This window comes from Leopardus geoffroyi, chromosome A1, assembly GCF_018350155.1.
Source record: "Leopardus geoffroyi isolate Oge1 chromosome A1, O.geoffroyi_Oge1_pat1.0, whole genome shotgun sequence".
Taxonomy (NCBI): Eukaryota; Metazoa; Chordata; class Mammalia; order Carnivora; family Felidae; genus Leopardus; species Leopardus geoffroyi.
The window spans coordinates 156,572,611-156,588,915 of record NC_059326.1 but is presented as its reverse complement, the minus strand read 5'-3'; the positions used below and the strand labels follow the sequence as shown (position 1 = coordinate 156,588,915).

Genomic DNA, 16,305 nt, shown 5'->3' with positions numbered 1-16,305 from the left:
CCCACCCCATATATCAGCAGCATCCCATAGAGCATGAAGTTTTATTCAGGTATGTGCTACATATGGCATCAATAGAGAAAGATGGCCCAGTTCCCTTCAAATTCACCAGGCCTTTATTTGTACCATCACCTCTGTTTTGTCAAATTTCATTGAAGAGCTCCATTATCATCTTAATGGGGACCAGTGAGTTCTCAATATTATCCTTGATTTCCTATATTATGCCAAGGTCTGAAACAACACCAAGGGGTGATGTTATACTGTGCAGTTTATAGGGAAACTGAGGGAGAAAAGCCCCAAATGGTAGAGCAAATCATGTTTTCCTAATTTTAATGTCCCTTGTTTGGTTGATTCAAGTACCAGTATGACTCTAACATTGCTTTTTTCCGGAGCTGTTCTTAAGACAGCTATCCCCAAACATCATGCTCTCAGAGTACTGAAAACTTAGAGCAAACAAACAAATCATGGAAATTAAGTAGCAATAAAACTGTTGTTGGATTCATATAAAAAATATTATCCAGTATTTAAATGGCTATTATTTACAGAAACTTGGCAATTGTACCATACAAATAATGAAATTGATTCCAGTCACAGTCCATCTTTGTTTGGAAAGGAAATACCAGTAGTGTTTGAAAAATGGATTATTAAAGACCTTGGTTTGCTGAAGGTGGCTCATATGTTCTATTTGCTAACACAGCATCTTGTTGAGGGAAAAAAATAATAAGTGCAGCTTTTCCCTACCCCAGATTATTTTCACTACAGATCTTTAGAGCAGGAAATAAAAAACAGCTAATGGTTCATGGGGCATGTGGAATTAGTTTAAGCAAAGCCGAGCCCTGGTCCTGGTGACCGCCTCCTCTTTCCTGTGCTGTTTTGTCTATGCTGGCCTTCGAGTATGTCAACAAATCTCTTTTAAGCTCAGATGGGAAAGAAAGGATGGAGATTCTCGCTCTTTCTGCAAGGGGGTAATTTACAACAGATGTGCTTTTTTAGAAAGGTACAAGTTTGTCTTGTAAAATATTTGTAAAGAAAGATAGCCTCCGGATTTCACAAAGTAATCCTTACTTGGTTTTGGAGATGTCACAAAGAGCATTGTTTTTATAATACTAATATAATTCTTTTCTCACACAATTTGATTATAACTCAAGATTCGTTTTTAGGAAGAGCCAAGTTTAAATACCTAAAACAGTGCAGTGAAGAAGTACCACATGTGACTTGATGGCTTTCTGACAGTGACCTGAAAGGAGCCCAATTTCAGTCAGGAGACCTGGGTTAAAATCCTAGAAACTCTTTTTAACCAGTGATGAGGTCGTCTCCAAGCCTCAGTTTGCTTATCTGTGAAATGGAAGATTCGCTTGCCCCTGCCATCCAAGTGGGAAGATAAATTTAAAATGTTTTATAAACCTTAAAGTCCTACATAATGGTAAATGGTTATTTTTATAACAAATCTATTCAAGAAAAAATTCTTTGTGGCTTCCACACCTTTATGTATATGCTTTTTTGTATCTATAATAACAGGAATTTTTAAGTTGTTACTAAAAACTGTGCTAGTAGGTAGATTAGCAACAAAGCTTGCACTATTTAAGATTAAATAATACATTCTGGCTCTGATTGAGCCATGAGGCTTGCTGAAGAACCAATCACTGATTCTAATGGGAAATTTTGCCTGCATCAACACTGACAGATAAAAATCACACGACAAAAAGGTGTGTGCCCTGCTTGAGTATGACTAGCTTTGGCCTACGGAGGATGCACAACTTTCACTGGGTGGGAAATACTATAAACCGAAGAACTCCCTGCTAATTTTTCAAATCCCGTATCTCACATGAGAACAGATATGGCTATAGGCACCAACGAAGAGGGAGCATAGACTGGGATAGAAGTGTGAGGTAGGACGTCAAGTGACTGGTCTTTAGTTTTCTCGTGTAGGGAATGAGAATAGTAATACCTATCTTCCTAGTGTGACTGTTGTAAGGACCTTACTGGATGATATATTTAAGATAATCTATGGTTACATTAGATATATAAATAAGAGGGGAGAAAACTCTGTCATCTTTACAAAGATTTAATACAATTAGCATTTGAAAGTTTTATTGTATTTGTCAAGTTCATCAAATTGTTAATAATATTAACGGCTAACAGGTATTGAGCACTTCCTATGTGCCAGACATTAATGGTGAATGCTTTAAATGGATTAGGCTCATTCAATTCTGTAACCATCATGAAAGTGGGTTCCATCGTTACCCCCACTTTATGGATGAAGGTAAGTAAATTGCTCAAAACCACGTAGCTAAGGAAATACTGAAGGCAGGATTTGACCAGGCTTAGCAATGGAGCCAGTTAGTCAGAAGTCTGATCTTCTAAGTCAGATTGTGGTCGAGTAGAATAAGGAGGTCACAGCCTTCTCTAAATTCTCAGTTGCCCTCTCAGCTCTGCATTTGAATTCCAATCTTATTTAAACACACATTTTGAAAATAAACAATTTCGAAAGAGAGTATTATTAATTTGAGAGAGAAAGAGCGCAAGCAAGGAATAGAGGCAGAGGGGGAGAGAGAGAGAGAGAGAGAGAGAGAGAGAGAGAGAGAGAGAATCTTAAGCAGGTTCCACAATCAGTGCAGAGCCCCATGCCCCATGCAGGGCCCAATCTCACAACCTTGGGATCATGACCTGGGCTGAAATCAATAGTCAGACACTCAACCAACTGAGCCACCCAGGTGCCTCAAAAGAGACTTTTTAAAACACACATACACCCAACTTTTTCATTACAAGTTAAGGTAAAGATAAGCTAGAGTGACATTTGCTATTTGGATTTAGAAACAAGCTAGGTGCTTCTGTTCGCTATTGTCACTTAAGCTCCAACCACTAAACCCATACAAAGAGCAGGATAAACTCCACCACCAGCCAGGTCCTCACATTAGCTCTCAAAGAACTCTGAGGGGCAGAAAACTAAACCACAGCTCTTACTGTCTCTGTAATATGGCTGGTTTGGAACCAGAAGGGATTTGAGGACACATTTTATTTAAATATTTTGTGTGGGTTTTTCGTTTGTTTTGTTTTGGTTTTGGTTTTCAAATGAGGTCTAAGGACATGAAGTGACTTGTCCTAGGCCACTATAATCCTGCGTGTGCCCTCCCATTTTCAAAACTTTTCCACAATCTGTTTTGTCTTTACAGAAAATTCTGTGAGGCCTACAAATTCTTATCTCAAAACGTGTATTGTACTGTTCTGGGTGAAAGTATCCTTTGCCACTTATTTTCCTGGTTATTTGGGAACAGGAACCTCACAGCTTCTGATGTGCCTTCTATAAAGGTTAGCCTGGAGCCAGGCCTACTGGCCCTTTCACTTGGGAGTCCATCTGAGAGCAGTTTCCCGTGGGACAAAAGCCTGAGATGGCATAATCTATAAAGCTGCTCTCTAGAAAGTACACTTCCTGCCTGCTGGCAAGGAGATTAAGTCAAAGGTTTTGATATTGATATATAGTCCTAATCTTTTAAGAGCTTTCAAGCACTAGCAGGACAGTTATAAGGCATTTTCTTAAATCATTAGGAAGAGGGAGATTTGCAAGTCCCTTAGGGCCTATGGATGAGGGGTTTGAGTTGCAAGGAATTTGGGGGAACTCTCCTTCTTGACTACCCTTATATACGTGCAACCCTGGGTGCTTTCTGTAAGGTTTATGTTTGCATTTAATGAAAATTAAACATTTATGGGCAGACTTCTACAATAATTATTTTTGCTTAATTGAGAGTTAACACAGGCAACAAGTTTTGCTTGTACTTTGGTTTTATGTCTTTTGTGTTTATGATCAAAGATGTTTCCCTTCCTTTCTTCATGTTCATCCCCTACTTATGATCCCCATGCTCCATCCTCCTTCAAGGCCTTAGAGTATCTCTGAGTCCCTCCTCTACTTTCTCTTGCCCTCATTCTCCTTCTCTCCCCTCCTTCTTCTTCTTTTTCTTTTTTTCTCCTATCACCTCTCTTTCTTTTCTCCTATTGTTTTCCCTTCCTTGCTGGCTTTCATCATAATTCTTAGGAATCTTAGCTGCCATTTAAAAAATGCCTGTTGTTTACATTGCCTAGCCCAGGAGCCATTTCTCTGTAAATTTCTGTTACTTTACAATCAATTGTAAAGTTACAGGCAAAATGTATAACATTAAACTAACAGGGCAAGGCACAACTAAATGCAATTAAAAATTGCATTGTAGAAAGCGAATACTGAAAAGCTTAGGGCTACCTTGCAAGAGAAGAGGCAAAAAATGAAGACCAGGTAAATGTTCATTCTGCAAAAAAAAACATGTGCAGGGGCAGCGGAAGTGGGGGTGGTGGTGGTGGTGGAAGATGGTCTCTGTGTAACATTATAAAGATCTACCATCATTTTCAAAAATGGGATTTGACAAGTTAACACTAAGTCATCTGGGGCAAAACTAATCATCCATAAAAAGGTTGCATATTTTAGGGAATTCTGTCTATTATTTCAAAATTTTGTTTTTACTATAAGCAAAAACAGATAATTTAAATTCTTTTAATAAGAAACCGTGTCCATAACTTTATTATTACTACTACTATCAATAATAATTATAGACAGTTTATTTGTACAGGCATTATGCTAAGAGCTGTACGTGTCTTATTTAATTTAGTCCTCTTTAGAACTCTGAAATGTAAATGTTTTAGAGAACTTTTATTTTTTAAGAGAAAAATATACTGTCTTAACTGGTATACATCTGTCCTCTTAACCTTAAACATTATCTCAGAATCCTTTAATGTCTCAATGGAGGGTTCTTATTATTAAGGTTAATATGAGTTAAAGAGCCAAGGCATTAAGTAACCTGGGTAAGATTTGATATAATAAAAACTGAGTAACACACGAAGATACAACTCAGTAGGAAAGGGTCTCTGACTTGCCAAGCTGCTGTGAGAATTTCAGTATTCTTGATTTGGGGCTGAAACATAGTTTTCTCTATCTGAAAAAGAAGGAATATTGGCACAGAGAAAATATTTCATCACCTTGTGTGTCTTTATTCAATCTATATCTCATTTCTAATGTATTTTCCTTAAGTTAGAAGTGTAGCTCTGAGAGGAGTTTTGCAGGGCATTGTACTGAATGAACCAAGCAAGTTGGGAACCCAAACCATCTTTAGCATAAAAAATAAATCACATGAAACACAAGATGTATTCCGAGCACAGTTGTACACCCTGTGCTATGTGAGACTCTTATTTGCTCACAGAAAAGCTGTAAACTAGAACAATTCTGTCTCATAGCAAATATCAATCTTATCACTCACCCTTTACCAGAGGTTACATAGCAAGACTTTAAAGGAAAAGCAGAATTATAATCAAGATGAGCTCTTTGGGGTGGTATATCTGAATGCTTCATCCAGGAAATAATAGGTAAGGTGATCATACGTCCCAGATTGCTGGCTGGGTCAGTTCCATTCTATGCTTCTCTTGGCATAAGATTTAATAGCTGCCCCTTTGCACTCTTAAGACATTCTTTCACTCTAGAAAGTAATTGAAATAGTATTAATTTTATAACAAATATTTTGACCAAACATATTCTACATACTTGTTGTGACCAATATAGTACAGGTGTTCAACACATCCATTTTCCATCACGTCAACAGGGCTGACAATGACTACTTTGGCTGGGCCCCTAAATAGCGTTCGTGACTATGACAGGATGCAGCTGGATACATGGAGAGTCCAGCCACACAATACATATCCCCCAACACCTATCACTTTGGGTTCTTGTTCCCATTCACAGTAGGACCCATGAATGGGGCACTTGTCATTTTGGTTTGAAAGTCACTGGACAGGATTCTCTAAATATGTAATGTACTCCTATTGATTCTTTAGGTCTTTAGATATTCCTAAATATTTCAAAGCTAGGAAGTAGATACTTCTTTAGAAAAATCTAGTTAACTTCCTGTCGTGATATGTGATCATAAAATAGGTGAATATGAAAGAATCACTGTATTTCAAGTTTGCAGTTATTTATGTTGTGTGGACTATTTAAAATATAATAAGATTTTTAAAAATTATATAGAGCCATTAGAAAAAGTTGTATGATATAAATCTCACATGTTCTCAGATTTATAGTTATAGCTTTTTTTTATGGGTAATTTTTTTTTTTTTACATCTTCAAAAGAAACCTTAATAATGCATTAAAAAAAAAAAAAAAAAAAAACAACCAGTGTCACTACCAAGCCTTTGGATGATTAACTACCCTATGATATTTCTTTCATCCAAGCTGGTTTATAAAGGAAAGCAAAAACGACAATAAAAGAAATGTACCAATTTATTCTCTACTAATAAAGTATTGAACATTAGTGAAAAAAGTGTGAAATATTGGAATGCAACACAGAGCAATTCCATTACCCATTGCAGTTTTGGGTCATATACTGTATATAAAGAGTAATTACTTCATTGGTTGGGGACCACAGTGGAGGAATATAGGACTTGATGAAAGAGATTTTAAAATAAAAATTTTATCCCAAAGCATTTGCTTTTCAAAACTTTGTCAACATTACAGGCCATCTTATTTTGTTTTTTTGTGTTTGGGGATGAGGGGTAGGGTAGTAGGGTAGGAGTAGAGAAAAAACAGAAAATTAAGAGTGAGCAGATTTTTAAAACTCTTTAGCCAGTAATCATAGACCAGCACATCAATTTTAAAGTATCTACTAAGAAGACTTTGTACATGCTTTCAGTGACACATCTTACTAACAAAGATCCAGTATTTAATATTTACACACTGCATTATTGACATTACATCTGGTGGTTTCTAACACATCTTTCACTTCCTACTGTTGAATCAAGTTTCCTGACTTTATTATCTTGCTGGTCATGGTGACTACAATATAAGTTCCTAAATGTTTTCAATCTTTTGTTCTTTTTTATTACACTGGAATTCTGGGTAGGAAATGAAACCTTCCTGGATAGGATGGTAAGGTAAGATGGTATATTATGGAGAGAATAAACTTTGGAGTTGGCCTATCATAGTCCTAATCCAAGTTGTCACTTTTCTCAATCCTTCCTTTCTTCTTCAGTAGAGTGGAAGAAAAAGCCACATTGTAGGATGACGTTATGAAGATTGAATGAGCCATGTTGAAAAACACATGATAATGCTTAATGTGTGTATTTATCTTCGACTTCTTTCTAAAAATAATTTAAAACAGATATAAGAATACAAAAAAAATATATTAAGAAAAAATAGAGAAACCACCTAAAATCATGCTCAATGAGTATCAATTCCTTTATTTCTTCTACTCATGTTCCTTCAATTATGATATTGGAGGAAATCAGTGAAGTAAAGCATTAATTGCTAAGAATTATTAATATTATAGGAGGTAACTTCTATTACCTGTAATATTTTGACACATTCTCTTCATCTTTTTTCCAACCCACCCATTTCAAAAAAAGTTATTATACTTTATCTCACATTTACCTCTCCCCCTCCAATATCTATTTGATCATAAGCATTTTTGTTTCCATTAAATATTCTCTTTAATATTTTGTAATTTCATAGTAGTATGTCAGTTGTTTGTGCTATAAGTAATTCCACAAAACATGTCACTGTTTTTTCTTTTCTTTTTGTTATAATAAAAAAACTGCAATGAAGGTCTTTTCAGACCAACATTTCCAATATTGAGTATACTGGAAATCCCATCCGTTGATGCGTCATATTTGTTGCAAATTTTTTCCCATTTAGCCTTTTAAATTTATGAGGATTTTTGACAGAATAAGTTTCTTATTTTGTGTAACTTTTGCCACCAATTATTGTTGTGACTTCCTTTACTGCTTGTATGTTTAAAAAGTTATTTCCTGTTCCAAGGTCACTAAATAACTTACCTACATTTTCTTCTGTTTTTATAATTCACCTTTAGTTGTTTTGCTTTTTAATTAATCTAGAATGTATTTGTGGCTATTTGAGGTAGATCTGAGTAGAACTGGGCTATCTCAAGTAGATTTGAGAGTCTGTTGAGGTAGGATTTAACATAATTTTCCACAAATAGTTGACACAAGTACCCAGTAACATACTGCTTTCATCTTTATGGTGGATTTATGCGGTGCTTTATCATTAAACAATCTCTCTTTCACTGTTCATCTTTCATATTTTAATTACTTAAATACCTGGTACAATAAATGCCTTCTCATTGTTTCTCTTTTGCAAAAAATTTCTTGGCTATAGCACTCAATTTATTTTTCCAAACAAATTTATCAAATTCTCCCCATTTCACTGCATTCCAAACACATTAGAATTTGCTTGAAAATGCACTAAACCTGTATGTTCAACAGAAGAAAAGAATACATTCTTTTAATAATCACTGTTCCAGTGCAGAAACACAGTATCTCTCTTTTCTTTATGTAGATTCTGTACGTATCTTATTAATGTTATGCTTAACTGATTGTGGATTTTATTGCTATTGTGAAAAGTATTTTTTCACATGATCATTTCAAACTGGTAAGACATTATTCTCAATGAATTTTGATTGTGCAACCAGCCTTCTTCGATTCTAGCTTGATTTATTCTGTGTGCAGAAAAATACTTGTAAGAGCACTTTATTTCATAGAGATAAATGAATTTAGCCGGTGTTTGAGAGAGAAAACACTGAAGGCCATGGAGATGATTAGAACAGACCAACTTTGTAATTAGGAAAGAACAGAAGGAGCCACTGGATATCCATTTTTTTCTAAGTGTACAATTGCAGAAGTGAAATTAATGGACTTTGTTTTATTACTGGGGAGGGAAAAAAGACAAGAAATTGATGCGTTCATGTCTGTAATGGTAAGTGAAGGGTGGCTTTTGAAGATAGTGGGGACCTTGAGAGTACTTAATTGTTCTGTCTACTTTGAGCCTTATGCATCGCATCTACCTTATTGTCTGGACAGTCTATCTTGATATAAGCCAAATGAATAATGAAGACAATATCTCCATGGGAATTAAATTTAAAATGACAGCTCTAAGTAACTTTTATCTAAAGATCATGTTTAAAACTGGCCTCCATATCCTCAGTCCCACTGTAGCCTGTTGTTCTTGGGGGCTGCAGATACACCTGTCATTCACTTGCCCTCAGTTTCTAAGGTGGCAGGATGCCAGCCCAGCCATGTTCACAGTGCAAAGTGCTTGAGACTTTTCTAAAGTGAAAGTCAGTATGTAAATGTGCAACATGACGACATTATTATTCTAGCTTTCTGGCTGCTTTCAGCAAGCACTGACTGCCACATGAGGTCTCAAGTGTTCTGGCACAGTGTGGAAGTGTTCAAAAGAAGTTAAAGTAATGAAATTGGATCTACATTTCCATAGATATTCAAGCTGGCATGGAGGAATGGAGTCATGGAATCAGGGTTGGATGGTCTCCACCAAACAGCCTAGGCAAGTGCCTGTGATGCCAGGCTACTAAGCAGAAATTTCAATCGTGAAAGGCCACCACTATTTCTTCCTCTGGGTCTAAAATTACAAAATGTGCACATTTCCCCCAGGCTCACACCATTCTCTGGGTGCTTTACACTCAATCCCACCCACCCATTCCCTGGAGCACACTAGCTCTGCTTAAAACCAGGACAAGTTTTAAAATGAAGAACGAAGTACAAAGAGGGGGGGGAAAATGTTTAGTTAGAACCCGAAAATAGCATATGCTATTGCATCAGGTATGGACTGTTATACTTAAGAGATGGGCCAGGCTTACTTTGCATCTGATTTTCCTAAACTACTACTTAGGAAGTGTTTACTTGATTAGTTTCCATTGACCTTGTGTTTTGTTTTTTTGTTTTTTTCCCCTTTCAGTTTTCATTGCTCACAGGTCTTCCCGATTTGGTTATTCTGAGACCTGCCCTCTCTCCTACACCTTTACATCCTTCCCCACCCCCACCCCCCAACTCTGGCTAAAATGTTTCTGTTCATCAGGGCAAAATCAACAGAATTGGAGTCTCTTGCTTTGCAACTACCTTTATGTTGGCATAGGTCCATGATGCTGGATGCCCCTCGTCCTCCATCTCCCTTTACACCCTGATATTTTTATCGGTTCCAAGCATCCATTTATATATGCACAGAGATGAAGCTTATTTAAGTTTAAAAATGTAAGAGAGGGACAATTCAAGAATTCAAGCACTGAAGAGTACCGTTACTCACACAGAATCTCTCTTTTTTCTTAATTGTATTTTAGGACAGTGAAAAAAAGGGATTTATAAATAAAATCTATGCCATCCAGGAGGTTTGTATCAGTGTCCAGAACATCCTAGATGAAGTGGCTTCCTTTGGCGAAAGGATAAAGAAGTGAGTGATGCTGACATGTGAGCCCTGACCTTCTGTGGGACAGAGTGTCCATTTGTTTCTCAGAGGGTGAAATGCCACATTCTTTTTGGCAGGGGATACTCCTTCTGGGTGATCTATTGCTCAGTTTCATCATTATTTACTTTGTTTCTGCCAGTCTTTGGTTTTCTGAAAGTTCTGTCAATTTCCTTCCTGAAATTTAGAACATATTGGTTGGAAAGAAGTCCTACTTGTAGCTTTGAAGAAATAACACCGTCCTAAATTTTAGCACATTTTCACAGTGAAAGACTTTGTTCTTAAATGGAATATGAAATCGTGATAGGAAAAAAATAAACCAAACTAGATGAGAATTTCAGGTAATCAAGACACATCTTCATTTTATTATAGGTTGACATATTGTCATCGAGTAACTCTAAAATTTTTTAAAAAATCATATTTTATAGAGCAGTCTGCAAAAACATTTTTTAACTTGTCTATTTAAATAGTTGAGATCATAATTACAGATGAAATAAACTAATAGTTTTAATAATTCTTAAAAAAGGAATTACCTTTCCTAATTAAAAAAATAAATACAGCTTCATTGAGAGCTAATATAAAATTAAGAATATAATTTTCTTATATTAAGAATATTCTTGTGAATTTTACATTGCTTGTGTTTTACTTGCAATAGTTTTATTTACTAATGAACTTTTAAAAACAACTGTCTATAAATCCATTGATGTGGATTTATAAGTCTTAATGACCAGTTAAAAATATACTAAGGTTCCATACCACTAAAGTATGTGAAAATTGGCCTACATAATGATTGCTAAATAGTCTATTCAAGGGGTGCTGTTACCTGGATAAACCTACATTTTCTAGTTTCATGTATCTATTCATTATTATTCATATTATTATTCACCAGAAGTGTTCTACAGATATGAATCCTTGGGCATACACATTTGAAAGGAGTAAATTATTTAAACTAAAGGTGTGAGTCATTCACCTAGTGCTTTTCATGTTTCAAGGAATAATGCATTTTATTTTGTATAATTTTTTAATACATTTCCACTTATGCATAGGTGCTGAGTTTCCATTTTTTATATCATATTAGAATAGCTTCCCCTTTACTCCAAATGTACAGCAGCCTTTAGTCTCAGACATCTGAAGACCAAGTCCCACATTTTTTTCTTCTTCCTCTCCATGTTATTTCCATTTCTAAGAATGTTCCTTTGTTCTGCACACCCTTTCCACTGGAGCATAGTGTGAAGTCCTAAATTAAATAGGGCATTTCCCTTTTGAGTGTTGTCCTTTCTCTGAGGTACACTATGTGTTGATACCTGATGGAAGTATTTCATTTATACCATAAAGACACTGGGTCAGCTCTGAGGTCAGGCAAATTTATGCCTGAGAGGAAAAGGCTTCTTTGTAACTCTAGGTGGTTGGGGACCTCAGATGCTTGGTTGGAAAACATCAGAGACAGTTGGAGGATATGACCAGATCCTGGCTGTGGAACAGCCTTGGGAAAAACTGAGTTTTATGGAACTTTCCACAGGTATAGACAGAGGTATAGATGTAGGCTGAGGTACAGAAACAGGCATAGGATCCAGTGAGTCTTATAGAAGCCATCTTGCCTGCACAATTTTTTGAATATTAAAAAAGAGAAGGTCCCCTGGGGTCACATGAGATAAAATGCATCTATTCAGAAAGCAGATTCAGAAGCAATCATTAAGTAAAAAGTGAAAAGCCTCTATAATTACCACATCTTGTTACTAAATAATCATTCCAGAACTTTCTTGAATTGCATCTTTTTTGGGGAAAGATCATATTCTAGATTTAGTTTTCATGATGCACTGTGGATTTAGAAAAGGGCAGTCTTTTTTTCTGACATTAGCTACACTGGTAGCGATTCCTTGCCATTTATCCTTCCAAGAGGAGAAAGGAGAACACAGGGAGCCCTTCAGGAGGCTGCCCAGAAGGAGGGTTTTCTCACTGCAGAGCCAGTGCTCTTGCACACTGAGGTGTGCTGATGCATGGCTCTGAGCTGAGCCCCAGGAAAACGAGCAGACCCTCCTCAGCCTTCTGTTCTCTCCACACATGGGCAGAACCAAGGGAAGCACAGGTGTCAGTGAAGAAAGGAAGGCACGATCCTTGACCAGGTGACAGTGAAACAGGGTGCTCACTCTGGCCAGGGGAGGAAACAAAGAGAAAAGCCAGACCCCAAGAGTCACTGAAAACAAGACAACCAGATTGATTTCATTGTGCCTCTTTTACTAGAAAAAAAAAAAAAAAAAAAAAAAACATTTTTAGGAAACATTTGACCCTAGACAGACAAAAGGCAAGGTATATGCCCACAAAGCTAAGGATTCACACCTCAGTGTTATGCCGAGGGGAAATATAGGAAGAAAATCTCTTAATCATCCTTTATAGGAGCAAAAACTGCCCTGGACAAACCCCACTCCAAGTGCATATAACATACATTATCAGGAAATTAGAGAAAATTAAAAACATTCACATTTATCCCTATCATGTATAATTTCATATTTTCCTGAAGTGTCTTTGGCGCCCTTGTCACTGCAATAGACTACTAGAGTTGATTAGCTCTAAAAATATCACTTTGATTCACATAAATGTGTTGCCATCAGTGTCAGTCCACCACAGTAACAGCTGTCCTCATTTTTAAAGGGGGAAGTTGAGGCACAGAAAGGTTGATTTGTCTAAAGTCAAAGGGCAGAATCTAGGCTGTGAACATAGGTATCTTTTTTGCTTTTCTCATTAAACTGCAGTAAAGTGTCACTCAACAGTATGTGTTAGTTCCTCCTCAGAGGCTGGTTGTTGAGGCAGTTGTATGCTTGTAAACGGTGACATAATTATATGCCCAACATTGTGGACTCCATGCAATGGTTCCGTTATTATTTTGCCATTCTCCATTAAAAACCGTGAGATTCACTACAGAATTTCTACACAAAGAATCCTCAACTATTGCAATATTTCCATGTTCGATTTCCCTGCTTTTCTACATCTTTTTAAACTTCTCTGTCATTTTCTTTTTTGTCCCACTACATTCCTCCCCATCTTCCTCATACTGTCTTTTTTGTAACTTCTACTTTTCCTCGCCGATCCTGTTTTTGTTCTTTGTTCTGATGTTATCTCACTGTCAACATTCAGTCTTGCAGCCTTCCCTGACCCCTCTACCTTATCAATCAGCAGCAGGATGGGAACACTGCAGACCCATCAGGCAGGCCGTGCTGTAACCCGCTTTGCCAGCTTACACTCCATTTTCAGTCTTTCCAACAAATCTACCATGTGCTTTCCTTTGCCAGAAATAATACAGGGAGAATAGGAGTCACTACTGACTTTATTTCTTAATTATCTCTGTATTTCTGGGAAGGGCAAGGATGGCAGGTGAATTTTTACAAATCTAACTGCTCTGTTCCCCCTTCCTGACTTCTAGTTACATTTGAAACATAGCTGAAGTGAAAAGTGAGTATTTCTCGAAGGAATTCTAAACTCAAGAGGATTTACACAACAGTGTAAGATTTAAGTCTACAGACAATTGCTGACATTTTATTTCCAGTGTCGGGAATCCAGTGTGAGTTGACAGAAGAAAGAATGGTAGGCCCAGGGGCATTCTCCTCTATGAAATTTTGGAGAAAACAAGATTGGCTACTAGTTTTAAAAGCAGAAAAACCTATTTAAAAAAAATTTTTTTTTAACCACCTAGGAGTCTAGTGCACCTTGAGGCCCTGAAGTCACCTGGGACAATCTGGAGGGGTTGGTGGCAAGCCTTGTTTACCTGGGCCCTGCTTTCATGAAACTCAGCAGATTGTGACTAACCTGTGTCCTCTGACAGTCTACTACAATTGCCTTCTATTCCAGAGAGAAATGCAGTCTTACTAGATCCCTAGTCCAGAGTGTGGGTTAGAATCACATTTATTTTAATCTTTGCTTGAAAAAAGTATCAAGTGCTCAGATTGCTGATGTGTTAATTTCTTATTCAGTACTTTCAACTGGACTGTCCCATTCTTAAGCTGGCTGGCCATTGTAGCCCTCTGTGTGTTCACAGTCATCCTGTACTTCATTCCACTGAGATACATTGTCCTTGTCTGGGGTAAGTAAAGCCTTTTTTTTTTTTTTTTTTTTGTAAACTGCCTTAGATACTAGGAACAAACTATTTTTAAGGAATGAGTTATACTGTCAGTAGTTCCCTGTATTTATTATCATGAAGCTACTCCGTGATGAAAAGAGACAGGTCAGTTAAAAATCACAACAGTATAAAGATTTAGGTCTACCTACAAAATGCATTTTTCTTATCTGGCACCATAGGCTCCATCATACTGTAAACATGTAGTTGTGCAGATTCTTCATATATCAAAGTGTAGCTTTGTCTAGATACCATTCTGATTTATTTTCACCACTTATACGTAAACAGAGGCATTTCGATCCATATGGTGCATTTAGGACAATATGCTTTTGTGCTGTGGTGCTTTATCTTGTGGAAGTGTCCGTAAACACAGTTCTATATATGGCCGCCTATTTAAGAGGTCACCTTTAGGAGGCAGAAAAAGGGTCCTTGGCACTGACAGGCTGCTTAGGAATAAGAAACCTGCTTTATGTATACTAAACAAAATTACTTCTGTGCAAGTTCACTTTAAAGGTGGTATTTTCTGGTCCTAATTTTTAACGCAGTTATGCTGCAGGCCAACAGTTCCTGTGGACCTAGACTCCACTTAGGTGGTAGTTTCAGCATCCTTCATTATTTTAGGGCTTCTGTTCCTTATCTGAGAAAATTCTTGGTTTGAAAAAAATTGTCCTTCTCTAAGATGTACTAACCTATAAAACTACATTAATGATATACATAAACATGACTCAGTAGAAGTATGACTCTCTACTTCCCCCTCAGCCTGCATACACCTAAGATTGCTAAACATATAAAATGCAAAGAACCAAATTGGGTATTAAGTCCAGAAAACACACGTTTACACTTGAAAAGGAATGTTTTGTTATTTTCTGAGATTTTTAAAGAAATGCTGGAAAAAGTGACAAAAGGGATCAGAGGTCTCCAAACCCTCCAGTTTTCAGATTCCTGTCTCCCTATTCTTTTTGGCCTATCTTGTCATATCCTGAATCAGCCCTCTTACCCTTTATCATCACTCTCCTTACTTTACATCTTGAGTTAGGAGTCGGGGGAATGATTACTTTTTTCCCTTGTTATAATTTAAACAGTTTCAAATAAGATATACCTTCACTACACAAGGAGGGAAGCATTTCTACTCTTCTTGCTTCCCTGATGTATGTTCAAGGTCTTTCATTCTTTCCTTTGGTATTTAAAACAGATGCTGTTTTATTGAAGGAATTAGGGTAGGGCATGAGGTGTGGCAGTTTATTATCTCTAACCTACTTAGGGTCAGAACTGCCATCTCAGCTGTGATAGGTAGTGAACCTCTGGTTCTGTTTCCCCAGCGTTCTCAAAAAGCAGAGCCCATGGCAAACATCTGGCTCTGTAACCTGGGGTGGACTCACTAGCTCTGTCTTGAACGTAATTCTAAGAGAATGTGTTTGGGCCTCTTGTTTCATCAAATGAAATAAAACAAGAACAGTATTTCTTTAGTGCTAGGTGATTGCTGAAATGTTAACCAGAAATTTAAGACATGGGTCTCACATGGGGAGACAGACCAAATTCAAGACTGCAAAAGAAGTTTATTCTGCTGAACTTCCTGAAGAAGAGCCAAGATCCTCTAAGTTACAGCTCGGTTTGTTGATTTCATATAAAGCTGTTAATTTATTTTGTATGTGTGAATATGCTTGGTCACTTATTAAGAGCAATATAAATTTCAGAGTAGACTTATCTCACTGAAATTCTACCTTGTATCATAGAATATGTGGGATAGATACTTCTGGTTTTGTGTATTGTTTTGACATTGCTATCCCATTACAGTTTTTGTTTCTGTAATAGCTCCAATTTCCCCTGTTTGCCCTCCAACGACATTTGCTCTTCAGGTAGGAGCAGAGGATTCACTGTTGAATAACTTAGTACGGGTAGATATAGCTCCTCTGTCATGGTT

General features: G+C 36.9%; 1 protein-coding gene across 12 annotated transcripts in view; it reads left to right on the top strand.

Annotated features, from left to right (window-relative positions):
- MCTP1 (multiple C2 and transmembrane domain containing 1) overlaps nucleotides 1-16,305 on the top strand; it is a 534,160-nt gene that overhangs the window by 507,885 nt on the left and 9,970 nt on the right. For 11 of the 12 annotated variants that reach the window (XM_045498313.1, XM_045498373.1, XM_045498303.1 and 8 more), the window contains 2 exons: nucleotides 10,155-10,264; nucleotides 14,242-14,351. The exons of the other annotated variant lie outside the window; for it this stretch is intronic. In XM_045498313.1, the coding sequence (XP_045354269.1) occupies nucleotides 10,155-10,264; nucleotides 14,242-14,351 (220 nt within the window). The remainder of the gene's footprint in view (nucleotides 1-10,154; nucleotides 10,265-14,241; nucleotides 14,352-16,305) is intronic. 12 annotated transcript variants of the gene reach the window in all.